Source organism: Populus euphratica, unplaced genomic scaffold, assembly GCF_000495115.2.
Source record: "Populus euphratica unplaced genomic scaffold, PopEup_1.0 scaffold49.1, whole genome shotgun sequence".
Classification (NCBI taxonomy): Eukaryota; Viridiplantae; Streptophyta; class Magnoliopsida; order Malpighiales; family Salicaceae; genus Populus; species Populus euphratica.
In genome coordinates, this window is record NW_011499875.1 from 1,708,623 (window position 1) to 1,721,669 (window position 13,047).

Below are 13,047 nucleotides of genomic sequence, written 5' to 3' on the forward strand. Positions count from 1 at the left end.
CATTCCCTTCCCTCCTTGCATCATCATGATCAAGGACAGAGGATCTGAATGCAGATGGGACTTGGAAGGGTCCGAAAAAGATGACTCACTAAAAAAAAACTGCTAAGATGTTAAACAGAGATTTGGATAGAGAACGAGTTGTTGCTGAGGCCAAGCTATGGGGAGAAGATTGGAGAGAAAAAGGAGACCAAGTGCTCATGGAAGTTTTGACGGCAGTAATGGATAGTAATAATAATAATAATAATAATGCCTCAGATCATTTTTTCTTGCTGCCTAGCTTCTTGCACTTCAATCACCATCACCGAGTGAAGAGAAACTTTGAGAATTTAAGCTTTGCTTGGACGGGTCCATTAAGTGGAAAATTTGTCAAAAGAATTACATTTTCTTTTCTCTTAAATCATTTTAATTCTTTCAAACTTCTATTTTGATTGCTTTAAGTTTGTATTGGAAAAATCATGCTGGTGATAAATAAAAAAAGTACTGACCATGTCATATAAGAAAAAATAATTTCCATTGGATAAATACATTATTTACTCTATAATTTAAATCATTTAAATTCTTTCTGATTATTTATTTTAATAGTCACAAAATTAAATAAAAAAGGGTTTTCAGAATGGAAAATTTTATAGCAAGAAAGTATTTAAACTATACTAAAATAAACAGGTATACTTATCATATATAAACAATACCAAAAGAAAAATAAAAAAATTTCCTAGATCCTACATGGGAATCCAATTCCCCATTTCCTCTGGAGGGGGACAATAATTCTGGAACTCCATTTCAGCTTTTCTAAGTCCAACAGGACAAGCTATCAACAAAAATCCCCAAATTCTTCATACAAATGATGTTTTCATCAGTTTCTACGAGTACGGGAAAAAAAATAGTATTTTAAAATCTTCCGTTGAGAAACATAGAGAGACTAAGGAAAAATGTGGGTGGAAATTTGTTAGTACAAGTCAAGCGACTCTATGTGCAGATGGGTATACACATACATCAAAAGGTTGCGAGTATACATTGTTACAGCATGCATGGCCTGAAAGCAGCACTGATGTACTCGTCTAAGGTTCAAAACTGGCCGGCCCGAATGTCTCTATCCAGGCGATCTGCGTTAAGGGTCCCAGGAAGCTCCCTGAAGTCTTCATTGAAGATAGAATACGCGCTGCAATATCAAAAACCCATAAATGAGACCGGAAACACACATGGGTGCAAACACATTGTTAAAAAGATGCAAGAAATAGAAGCATGGATGGACAAGCAGCAGAATTAGAGGACACTAGAAAACAACATGGGGAATTGGACAAGGACACAAGTTGCAAGCAACAAAGACGTAACTAGACCTGAAGTCAAAACTTCATTATAGATCACCATGGAGAATTACCAAATAAACAGAGAACCAATTGAATCAGAAATTACTTAAAAGAGACAACCAACACAATGAGCTAAATGGCTCCATGCATATCAATCTGCAAAGCATGGATAATAATAATGTATACATCTTAATTTCAATGACAATCATGATGAAAAAGGAACTCATTTCATGTACTTAAGCTGTCTTAGGCACACACATGCATGCATGGACAGACATGCGAGGGAAAGAACAACACAAATTCCCAAGCTAGCTATTCCTATTAGTCTGTACTCTATACCTGAGATCACCAGCTTGCCTCCGCCCAAGATTCAGAAGGATGATAACAAAGCCAGTGCCGATTATCTGAAAGTTAAGTAGCAGCAAGAAATGAGGATACGTGAAATACCAATGAGAAATGAATATAGGTAATTTGTCAGAATAAAATGCAGGTTATATAGAAGATTCTACAGCACACCAAAGTTATCCAGGGCATGACAACTGGATTTTGCTTTGCTCTTTCTATATGTTACAGATGAGTCAGAAAATTTCAGGCTTGTTATGGTCATGTTATGGATAGCATTTCACAGGGTTTAAAATATGCTGTTATCAAGTAATCAGTTCATCCATGCAAACATTTAATTGTGGTAGCATAGATATGGTCCAAATTCTGCAAATTTGTTTTTTCAAGAAACACTAGCATGCCATCACCAGTTCACATTTGCAATCAGCTACCATACTTTTTTTGAATGGGCATTTGCAGCGCTAAAGGTTGAGGTTTTAAAGGAAACATATTTATTCTATAGTGATGTCTACCTGGCAAAAACAATTTGCAGGTAAAGTCAATGCTACCTATGTAATCCACTCCAACATTTTTTTTTCTTTTTATTGCAGCGGTAAATCATAAATGAGCTTCCAAGCCAACTTATTGAATTTATTGCAGCCCACCTATTCAGCATGGGGAAGGGAAAAACATATCATTGGAAAATTCTATTCATTAAATCTTACGGCAGATTATCAGAATGATTGTTTAGGTGACTTTGATGTGAGGTTTTAATGGGTTACATTGAGCAGGATTCATTCTCATTCGACCCAGGTCAAGCTAAAAGAAGGCAAAATAGCTAGCAAGAGGTCAGAGAAGATCCAGTTCAAATCCTCTTCATTTTCTTAGAAAGGTCAAAGTTGCTACTGAAAAATAAAACAGGTACCACACAATTGCAAAAAAAGAACTCACAAAGAAAAGCAACTTACATATATTGGTCCCAGATCCCATCTGTGGGCAACAGGTGCCAAAATGAACCATAAAATAAAAACAGCCCATGCCTTCAGACTGAGAGAGAAAAGTCCCATCAAAAGGATATCTATCAATGAAATAAAATAGAATTTTATCAGAAGAATGTTGATTTTTTACGTCAAAAGGTACTTCCACTAGATGCTCACCAGGGAGCTTCAACTTATCATGCAGAAAGAAATAAAGCCTCCTCTTCCACCGACTTGCTGATTGTGGCAGCTGAAACTTCTGGAGAGTTGAAAATTAAGAAAAACAATTTAACTAATAAGAAATTAGTATTTCTAAGAATCGCCAAAACTCAGTTCAGTAGAATTAATTATTCATTAATACCAGATCATCATCATCATCATCATCAAATCCATCTCGGAGATGTTTTGCTGGCGGCTTTGGTTTGACAGCAACAATAAGGGAATCTAGAAAGTAAACAGAAAATGCCTATATCTTAGAAGAAGAAAATGGAGCTTAATTAGAGAACTTTGCTGAAGATGAGCTGAACATTATCAGTAAAACTAAATCGTAGCATGGGCCCACATAATTATGTTTGTAGTTAGCATTTTTGTTATGTTGATACATTAGGCTGAAGCACAAAGTAATAACCTAAAATATGCAATTGATAGCATCTTGAATCTGCTAATAATAGCTTTCAATTACTTTAATTTCTGTCAGCAAATAAGTATTAGCTGTTATATAGAACAAAATTTTTTCCATCAAAATCAACAGCCACATTATTTTAAAATAGGTTATCAGCTTTCAAAACCTTTGCACAGAAAAAAACATTTGCACTTTAACACATAGTTAGGGGTTTAGTGAGTGCCTTATAATCATACAAAGGCAAGAGAACCATATTATCTATATTATAGAAAATCTTCTTGCCCTTTAAAGGAGACTCTCTTTCAATTGGTTAAAGATTGAAATTGGACAATGTTTCTACATTTTATCTAATTTTGATATTTCTTGAACCACTTTTAGTTTCTAAAGTATCGTTAGTAACATAAGAAAGATATTTAACATCAATATAATCGGATAATATTATGAATTTAAAAACTTCACTATCCTGTTTAAAAATACATCAGAGATTATAGCAAATTCCATCAGACCCGGAGATGTCCCCAACGCAGAAAAATATACTGCATAATCTTATCACAGGACAGCAACAATAACTGGAAACAAGCAACATATGAATGTTAATACTAATACTAAAGAAAAGACATGTACCTCCATTATTAAGCCATATATCATCCTCATCTCTGCTATCATGCAATACATTCCCACGCAAGATAAGCCTTAAATTCTCAATTGGTAGGTGCCTATTTTCAGCAACCAACTTCCTCAAATCACAGACCTATTACAACAATGCAAGCAAATTATAAGAATTCACAATGACAAGCATCTTATTATCCTTTTCAAATTTAGATATTTTCCTTTTGTGACTATGTATATGGTCTTTAAGCAAGCAGACCATTTTGATGAGAAACAGAATTACATGAATTCAAACTAAACCTCACATTTTTCTACTTCAAGGGACATTCAATATTTTCAAACTTCATACTGCAGTGCAATAATAAATCCTCGGAAGGCAAGCCATAACATTGAACGAGAGGAAAAAAATAAATAACCATGAACCACAATGCTGCTCTAATTTATGCACTTATAATCAAGAATCTGACCGAGAAACCCTATCTTAGTAAATGGGTTTTCGAGATTTACCACAACAATATGAAGCAAGGAATGCTTAAATTAAGAATTAAATGCAAAATATTAAGTGGGCCTTTCTGTAATCCATGGTTAAGCCAATTTAGCAGCATAAAGAATCAAAATTTTATTTAACAGACAAAATTGGATAAAACAATAAACTCTAAGAAAACCCAAAAGATACAAATATGTACATAAAGAGAGCGAGGAAGAGATAAAGAGACACACTTTGATGGGAGAAGGAAGGAGGAGGCGGGATGGAGGAGAAGGGCCAATAGTTTTGACGGTGATTTCAGCCATATTACCATTATCGTCGATGTTGCTGTGACTGCTCTTTGCTTCGTCTTCTTCATTAATCTCTCCCATCAAACTCTGATCGGATCGATCGATCTATCTCAATTAGATTTCGATTTGGAATTAATTTTGACCCTCAATTCGTTTCATGTGTTTTTTTTTTATTATTATTTTCATGTATAGAATATAAAACTGGTTTTTTCTACTGTTTGCTTTCTCGAAAAAAAAGGTAAAATTAAAAAAAAAAAGAGAGTAAAAGATAAATATAGGATAAAAGGTAAACTATTTTTTTTTAGTGTTCTACTGTTTTATTAAATTTTTCTTGGACGTATAAAAAACCTAAAATGTTTCCTTCTGGATAAAGAACTTGGGTTGATTTTATATAATATATTTAACTTTGTGTATCCAAAAGAATATTAATAATTTATATAAATATAATTTGATAAAAAATTAAAATAATATATGTTTAAATATTATAATAATATATTGAATTAATTTATATTAATTCAAAATTCCTTATTAAATTCATAACTTAAGTGATGTGGTTAAAATAATTTTATAGAAAATAAATTCAAATGTATTATAAATTTTAATTCTTAATCAATTCAATATTAAATTAAAAAAATTTAAGTAAATTTAGTTTAATTAACTTAAATTCGTGACTGAAATCATTAGATTAAAATAATTTTATAAAAAATAAATTAAAATAAATTATAAAATTCAATTCATAATCAATATAATATTGAAAAATAAATTTAAAAAAAATAATTTAAAAAATAACCAAAATCAACCGAGTTAACTTATAAAATTTATGACTTGGATCATGAGACCATAATAACCTTAAAAATAACCAAAATCAACCGAGTTAACTCATAAAATTTATGACTTGAATCATGAGATCATAATAACCTTATAAAAAACAAATAAAATAAAATTATAAAGTCTAATTCCATAAATAAAATAAAATTATAAAGTCTAATTTTAGAGATAAATAGAAAAAAATTAATGAAAAAATTTAAAATTTTCAAATTAACTTATCATATCCGTGACTTGAATTAGAATAACTTAAAAAAATTTAATTATAAAATTTAATTTTTAATAAATAAATTGTTAGAAGAAGAGAAGATTGAAAATTTGAATATCAAACTAAGAATATGATAAAAAAGAAGACACCATATCCAATAAAATTGAGAAGCCTAGAAGATCTCAGGCTAATTTTATTTATTTATTTATTCCTCAACGAGACTATCTCCCTCACATAAATTATAATGTGGGATTTGAACCATGCCATTGCCACACATTACACAAAACTTTTCTCTGAGCTCAGTTAATCAATCCCTCGAGGGTGGGGCTAAAGACTTGATTAAATCACAAGGCAGATTATTCTATCACAAAAACAAATGATAAGGATGACAAGAGGTCTGAGGATGAGGCTCTTGCTGCCCACCATTCATCCAGGATAAAACCTCCGACAAATATATAGACACAGCCTCTTATTTGCCAGCCAAAACACGCATATCCAAAGCAAACAAAGAAGGGATAACATGGCACTGAGGTTGTGGGCTTCTTCAACTGCCAATGCACTGAGAATCTCTGTTGCCTCCACGGCTCACCTCTCTCCTTCCTACTCCCTCTCAAGATGCTTCTCTACTGGTACGTACTCTCCTTTTATTCCTTGCAATTTGTCCTTTTAAAAGCTGTTTTGCAGGCTTTTTTCTGTAGTGTAGGGGAGTAACGTTAGAGCACTGTTGGATTGTGCAGTTGTAGATGGGCTGAAGTATGCATCTTCACATGAGTGGGTGAAGCATGAAGGTCCGGTGGCCACTATTGGCATTACAGATCATGCTCAGGTCATCTTTTCTTTATCTCCCCTCCCCACCCAATACTTTAGCATTTCTTGCCTTCACCTGAGTTTAGTATTTCTTGTTACTTTGCTTTCTGCCTGTCTACTTTATTTTTCTCCTGTTTGCTCTGTTCCTGCTGTTACCAAAGCTTGAACCCTAGCTGATAGTCTAGGATTGCACAGCACCAAACCCTTCAAGGGCAAGACCAAGGGGCATTAACTACTTGGTTTTTCTTCAGGAAAATCACAACTGCATGTAATTTGATATACATATTTGTTACATAGTTTGGGAAGTCAATGGAATATCACAACAGGAAATACCGGGTACATTTTACAGGATCATCTGGGAGAAGTGGTGTTCGTAGACTTGCCAGAACCGGAAGGTTCTGTCAGCCAAGGGAAGAGCTTTGGAGCAGTGGAAAGCGTGAAAGCAACTAGTGATATCAATTCTCCAATCTCCGGCGAGATTGTTGAGGTTAATACAAAGCTTAGTGAAACTCCTGGACTGGTAAGTATAAAATCAAATCAGCCTGATTGTTTCAGCTTGACAACGAGTCCATTTCTAATTGCTGAGAGATACATTTTCTATATACGCACGTCTGACTTTGACAGTTTGTGTTATGAAGATAAATAAAAGTCCATATGAAGAGGGATGGATGATCAAGGTGAAGCCAAGCAACCCATCAGAATTACAGTCCCTACTTGGTCCAAAGGAATACACAAAATTCTGCGAGGAAGAAGATTCTCATTAGAATTTTAGTACGCTTTGCAAATGTTATTGTCCTGAACTAACCTTTCTAAGAACGTAAAAAGGTTTCATGTCCTCTGAATTCTTGTCAATTATTACAAAAAATATTTTCCAACTCTGTCCAGTATTTTCTTGTTTTTTATGTTGTAATTCTGCATGTTTCTTCTAATCGGGAACCGTTTCTTCCCTCACTTCCTCTGCTTCTTTGTTGATTGCGTTATGTTCTACCTTGGATTTTCCACGAATTTTCTGATATATATATATATATATATATATTTGCATGAGGATAATTAATGCTTGGTCATGGTCACATATGTTTTATGTAATATCAAATATTAGAATCAGAGAAAAGAATTGGTGGAAGTATTCTTCATTCTTCTACCTGATATCCTATTAAACAAAAAAGACAATGCCATACAACAGAAACATCCCAGCCAATATGTGCTAGGGTTCAATGAAGCACTGCAAGTTGCATCCATCCAACATTGAATTGCATCCCTACTCCTTCAGTTAATATTTTTCCTTGGAACTCTTCTATTGAGCTCTGGATTTTGGAAAACTCTACCCACATAAACACCCTCCTTAACAAACCAGTCAAGACAGCAAAATATTAATTTGCAGCTCCCAGGAACAAAGCAGCAGCAGAATCGCATATTTTCATTACCAATAATGCACTACATGGTTTCTAGGATTTCAAGTGCAGCATTGAGAAATTACCGAAGAAACCATGGATTTGAATTAGTTGCAGGATTGGCTCAATGAAAAACATCAGAAGAAGAAGAAGAAGATACAAAATAAAATAAAAAACTCAAAGTGTTTTTGGTTTTTAATCATCGAGCCAAGAAATCTCAAATTTAAAGAAACATTGCTCAGTCTGATCAAATAGAGAAGGACAGGAAACTCATTGTACGTTGTTCGTTAGGGAACTTGGTGTACCATAAAAGTAGTCGAGCCAAGGTAAATGGTGAACCACAGTGCCTACTCTGCGAGGATCCTATCCCAGATCTGAAATGTCTTGAATGGCAGAATGGGTTTTCAGTAAAACACAAAACATTGCGAGACGGCTTAACTAGCTTTGTAATTTATCATGACTGAAGCCACAAGCTGCATTGATATCAAAATTGACTGTTCTTTTCCAAAAGATTTTTTTTTTCCATTTTCTGCAAGGCATTTGTCTATGGGCCTTGTACGAGGTAGATAATCTCAGCCTGCTTGTTGGATTAGATCGTCCTAGCCAGCACATCAAAATGCCCTCTGTAGCTACGGAAAAGAAAAGGAGATCATTTTATTGTAGTGTATAGAAGGCTGTATTTTGATTCCATGAAATTGTGCGCTTCATCATGGAAACTGATGACACGGGTTAAAAAATGAAAAAGAAAAAGATGTAGCACGGGTTTGAGCTAAACTCACCGGCTCAGTTTAACTTCTTTCAGGCTTAGTTTGATCGTAGTCATATTAATATTGGTTTGACTCCTTTCAACTTCATTTTAATAACATTGGGTTAATAACATTCGGTTTCACCCGATAAAACTAAACTCATAACAAACTTGGTTTGACTCATTTTAAACTTATTGTAATTATAGTTAAACCTAATTTAATATAAAGTTTAGTTTAACCCGGTCAAACCAAATCTAGTAAAACATATATTAAACTCGATTTAACTCCTTTAAACTTGATTTGACATTGATCAAATCTAACTTAACATGAGCTTGATTTGACTTAGTCAAACGCAATCCAATCGAGCCCGTATTAGGCTCAATTTGATTACTCTTAAATTTAATTTGATTATAGTCCAATCAAACGAACTTGTTTTATTATATATTTGATTTGGAGGTATGATAATTTTTTATCAAAGGTACAATATCTTTTAAGCATAAATTACACCTCTAAAAGTTATAAAAATATGCTTTTTATTAAAAAAAAAGCACAAATTACCTCTCATCCAAACACCTTAATCAAATAACTTAGTCCTTTTCTTCTATTTCCTTCCTTTCTTTTTCCTCCATCTCTGTATATTCATGTCAATTACCTATATAACAAGAAATATATCATACTTTCCAAACTATACCTTCATCTATGATTCACGTATACCATTTAACTATTACATTGTAAAGCATATCTATGATGTAGGGGAGAAATCTTCTCAATCTTCTCATTCGCAATTGTATATTTGCAATTACTCTCTTCACATCTTTCTTATAAAAAAACACCCTTCAAATACTCTATTGACTAAACTATTATAGTGCTATTTTACAGGTAACATTCACGTCTCTAGCCTAATATTATCTGCGAATAGAGCCGAGGTCCAAGTGAAGTTTTTACAAGCGTCATCGGAAACCATACAATCACTTCTGATTGATTGCTGAAAGATGACCACGAGTCCACCAGCATGGTTTTGCTGAAACCAGCTAGAAATGAGAGGAATCCGGGCCTACCATAAAACTGTTATAAAAAAAGAAAATGCAATTGCTTGAAACAGCAAAAGAACTCACTTGTAGTTAAGGAGTAAACAATGAAGGAAAGAAATTTCAAGGTTGTCTAGATCACCTCCTGGGCACAGCCTACTTCCTATTCCAAATGGAATATCAGAGCCAGATTTCGGTCTATGTTCCTACACAGAATCCATGTGCTGCATGCTTCAGCACACAACATATGCGACTGAATTAAAAATGAGAACACATTCATCTAATAAGCAAGAAATGTGTCCTCTCTTGCATTCCATCTCGAAGGATTGAATTTATTCGGGCCCGGATAAGTCTTCCTAATATCTCTCCTGTTCTGCCAAAAATTGAGGGAGAGGCCTATGAGATATGGGTCCTAGTTTTGTATAACAAAGTTAGATGCACAAAAAAATTCTAGTCATTTGCAGGCAGGAGTTTCTACTAACAAAAGTTGAACAAGTAATTCAACAGCATACCATATGTTAATTGGAAACTGAAAATGACAATACATATCTCCAAATTGTAAGGGTTTTCAGGAAGTGCATGGACTGTGCAAATTTAGCTTAAGTAACTATATATATTCATGGACCACTGAGGTTTTCACTCACCTTAGCATGATTAAAATATTCTGGATGTTCATCTAGGAGGACAATAGCCCACATTGGTGGCACGAGCAGAAGACTCATGGTCAGCAATTAAGCACATAAGGATTAACTCTATGATCTCATAAAAATTTTTACCCTTTTCATCTTCAATTTCTATTAGCATATCAATCGTATCTTTATGTCTCTCTGACTGATAGATTACCATTCTTTCTCGTCCTTCTTCCATCTAGAACAGCTTGTAGAATCCTTAACAACTTCTTCTGCCCCTGGAATGAGCACAGCAACACCAGACTGATTCATCAAGGATTTTAAGGAGAGAAGGAAACCTTATTCATTAGTTATCAGGCTGGTTCATCAAGGATAAAGCCTAAAATTTCAACAGCAGGATCAATCAGAAGAAACGAGAAGAAGAGCTGAACACTTCTGGACAGGGTAGGCTGAAATTTGTACCCTACTAACACTTCTGGACAGGGTAGGCTGAAATTTGTACCCTACTAACTACACAGAGCATATCAGAATCACGAGTGCAAGGCGATGTTTGGATGAGCTAGCAAAATGACCTGGAAAACATAATAGAGATTGATCACAGTTGAAAGGAGATTCAATAGCTGTCTTTTTGGGGTTCATTCCATGGAAGATGTAAAAAGCTATAGGGGTTCAAATGATCTCAGCAAATCAAACCTAAATTCTTCACCAAGGCCAACAATCAACAATCAAAATCACACATAACGGATAAAAGCTAGTGGAAATCCTACGCGATACTGGAGACTTCTCTAACCAGGCACCATATCCTGAATCCACCTTCCTGACCCGATAGGATACCAAGGGAAAAAGGGATATAGTAAAGTTCCAATAACTATTCGATACGCATTTATAAAATGTGATGCGACAAATTCTATTATCAGAACCACTGAAGTAAAAATGAACCCCCAACTTGAGAAACAAAAAGATAAAGGGTGGAAAAAAGAAATTTAGCAGAAGTAGGGGATGTCCACGCGTTAAAACTTTTTATTGGCAGTTAAATTACCACAATAGTTGCTTCAAGAAATGTGGCCTTCCTGCATGGATGCTGGGCGTGACCCTTGGGTAGCATCTATAGCTAACGACTTGACAGTGTAATTCACGCAGAAAAACTGCAATGATTCAAGGAGCACCTGAAAGCATATAAGCGGCAAACAAACAATACGAAGTTAATGATACACTCTGTCCCTTCCTACAACTCTGCTCTGCAAGAGACAGCCTCGTGAAATTTGTTTACTGACTGGCCAGCTTATAGTAAATCTGCCAGGTAATTGCCCAAGAATGAGAGAAAAAGCTCAAGAAAACAAGTGCATGAAAATAGTGAACAGGAATGGAGTGAATATTTCTGCTAAGTTATTAATCAAATCCATGTTAAGAAAAGAATTTGCAGAACTAAACTACTTAAGTAAGAAGAAAATTCCAGGAATATACAACTCCTAGGAAAGTCAAGAAGCGGTTGTGCAATGTAAACCACGAGAAGCAAGTGACAACAACGCACTGTTACCAAAGTACATTTATTTTTCACATAAAACACTTCCGCGGCTGTGCAATATAAAGTTATAAACCAAGTGACAACAACAAAATGTTTCTGAAATCCATCTAATTTTTTATAGAAACACTTATTCACCGTATCAAGTACTTTAATTTGTACGTAGAACTCTTCTGCATATTCTTGTTCGTATTGACATCAACAGAAGCGGACAGCACAACCCGTGATTGGTTGTAAACCCACAACACAACAGTTACAACAAGCTAACCTTTCACGACGCAACTTTTGATAGAAAAGGAAATGGGAAATATGCTACAAAAACGTTTCAAAGCAAGTTTGGTTCTTGCTAACCCTAATGGTTTTTTCATGCCTCTGGTGATGTTGCAGTATCAGGAGACTGGCTATAAGAAATGGAAATCAGTTCGCATCTATACTTCTCAGCTCCATCGCCATTCATGACCGGAAGCTTTTCCTCAACGTTGACCGCCTGAGGCACAATTTCTGAATTTGGAACCTTATCTGGTATGCAATAAGATATACCAATAAGTGACTCACGGGCCAGTTCTTGAGAAACCTCCTCACAAGCTGCTGCTTTGTTATCCATAAAATGTCTCTACTTTTTTCTGCAAGAGTTCAATCTGAAGATTTGAGCACAGGACAAAAATATTGAACCAAAAGGATAAGAAACTCAGAGAGAGAACAAAGAAAAGGAATCAACTCCTTTTTTTTTCTTTCTAAATTTAAATCAAACTTCACATGCATTGCACCTTACATTTACAATTAAAGGGTAATTATTGTTCCTCTAGTCTGACAGGAGTCAGCAGAAAAAATCAAAATTAGAGTTACATAGATAGGAGCCAGCAGCAAGGCAGGGAAGATGTACAGTACAAAAACAAATAAGATTTGAGTCAAAATCCTGCAAATGGAGCGCATCAAACTATCCTAATTTCTTTGCCTTTTGTTTTCACAACACCACCCCATCCCCACCACTATTCATCTTCTTCCCACCCTTTTCAATTCCTCAATATTTTTTTTTTGTTGTTTTGTAAACACAATTTCAACAGTCTTCTCGCAAAATACATTTACATTCAATTCAAAGAAAGTTATCAAACTGAATCCAGTCAAATATGAAATTTATTCCAATCACAATCAATTAAAAATATATTATATTTCCCCCGGAACCAATAGATACCAAATCAACCATAAATTCTAAAGAGTCCTTTTCAATTTCAAAAACCTAAATTTCTATTTGCGGAAGATAAGTCAAAGTTTGATTCT

The 13,047-nt window shown here is 34.5% G+C and overlaps 2 protein-coding genes across 3 annotated transcripts; one reads left to right on the forward strand and one right to left on the reverse strand.

The window, feature by feature from the left end:
• Nucleotides 1-835: 835 nt before the first annotated feature.
• LOC105128309 (ubiquitin family protein) lies at nt 836-4,809 on the reverse strand. Of its 2 annotated transcripts, none has more exons than XM_011029914.1 (7): nt 4,557-4,809; nt 3,852-3,978; nt 2,967-3,049; nt 2,786-2,864; nt 2,597-2,706; nt 1,647-1,711; nt 836-1,159 (listed from the first exon to the last, which is right to left on the reverse strand). In XM_011029914.1, the coding sequence occupies exons 1-7, from the start codon at nt 4,692-4,694 to the stop codon at nt 1,066-1,068; spliced, it is 696 nt and encodes a 231-aa protein (XP_011028216.1). In that variant the 5' UTR covers nt 4,695-4,809; the 3' UTR covers nt 836-1,065. The 2 variants fall into 2 exon arrangements, with proteins under 2 accessions (XP_011028216.1, XP_011028217.1); XM_011029915.1 differs by having other exon boundaries at nt 4,634-4,805.
• Nucleotides 4,810-6,082: 1,273 nt separating this feature from the next.
• LOC105128310 (glycine cleavage system H protein, mitochondrial-like) lies at nt 6,083-7,412 on the forward strand. The gene is made up of 4 exons (XM_011029916.1): nt 6,083-6,275; nt 6,384-6,472; nt 6,803-6,973; nt 7,092-7,412. The coding sequence occupies exons 1-4, from the start codon at nt 6,167-6,169 to the stop codon at nt 7,215-7,217; spliced, it is 495 nt and encodes a 164-aa protein (XP_011028218.1). The 5' UTR covers nt 6,083-6,166; the 3' UTR covers nt 7,218-7,412.
• Nucleotides 7,413-13,047: the final 5,635 nt, after the last annotated feature.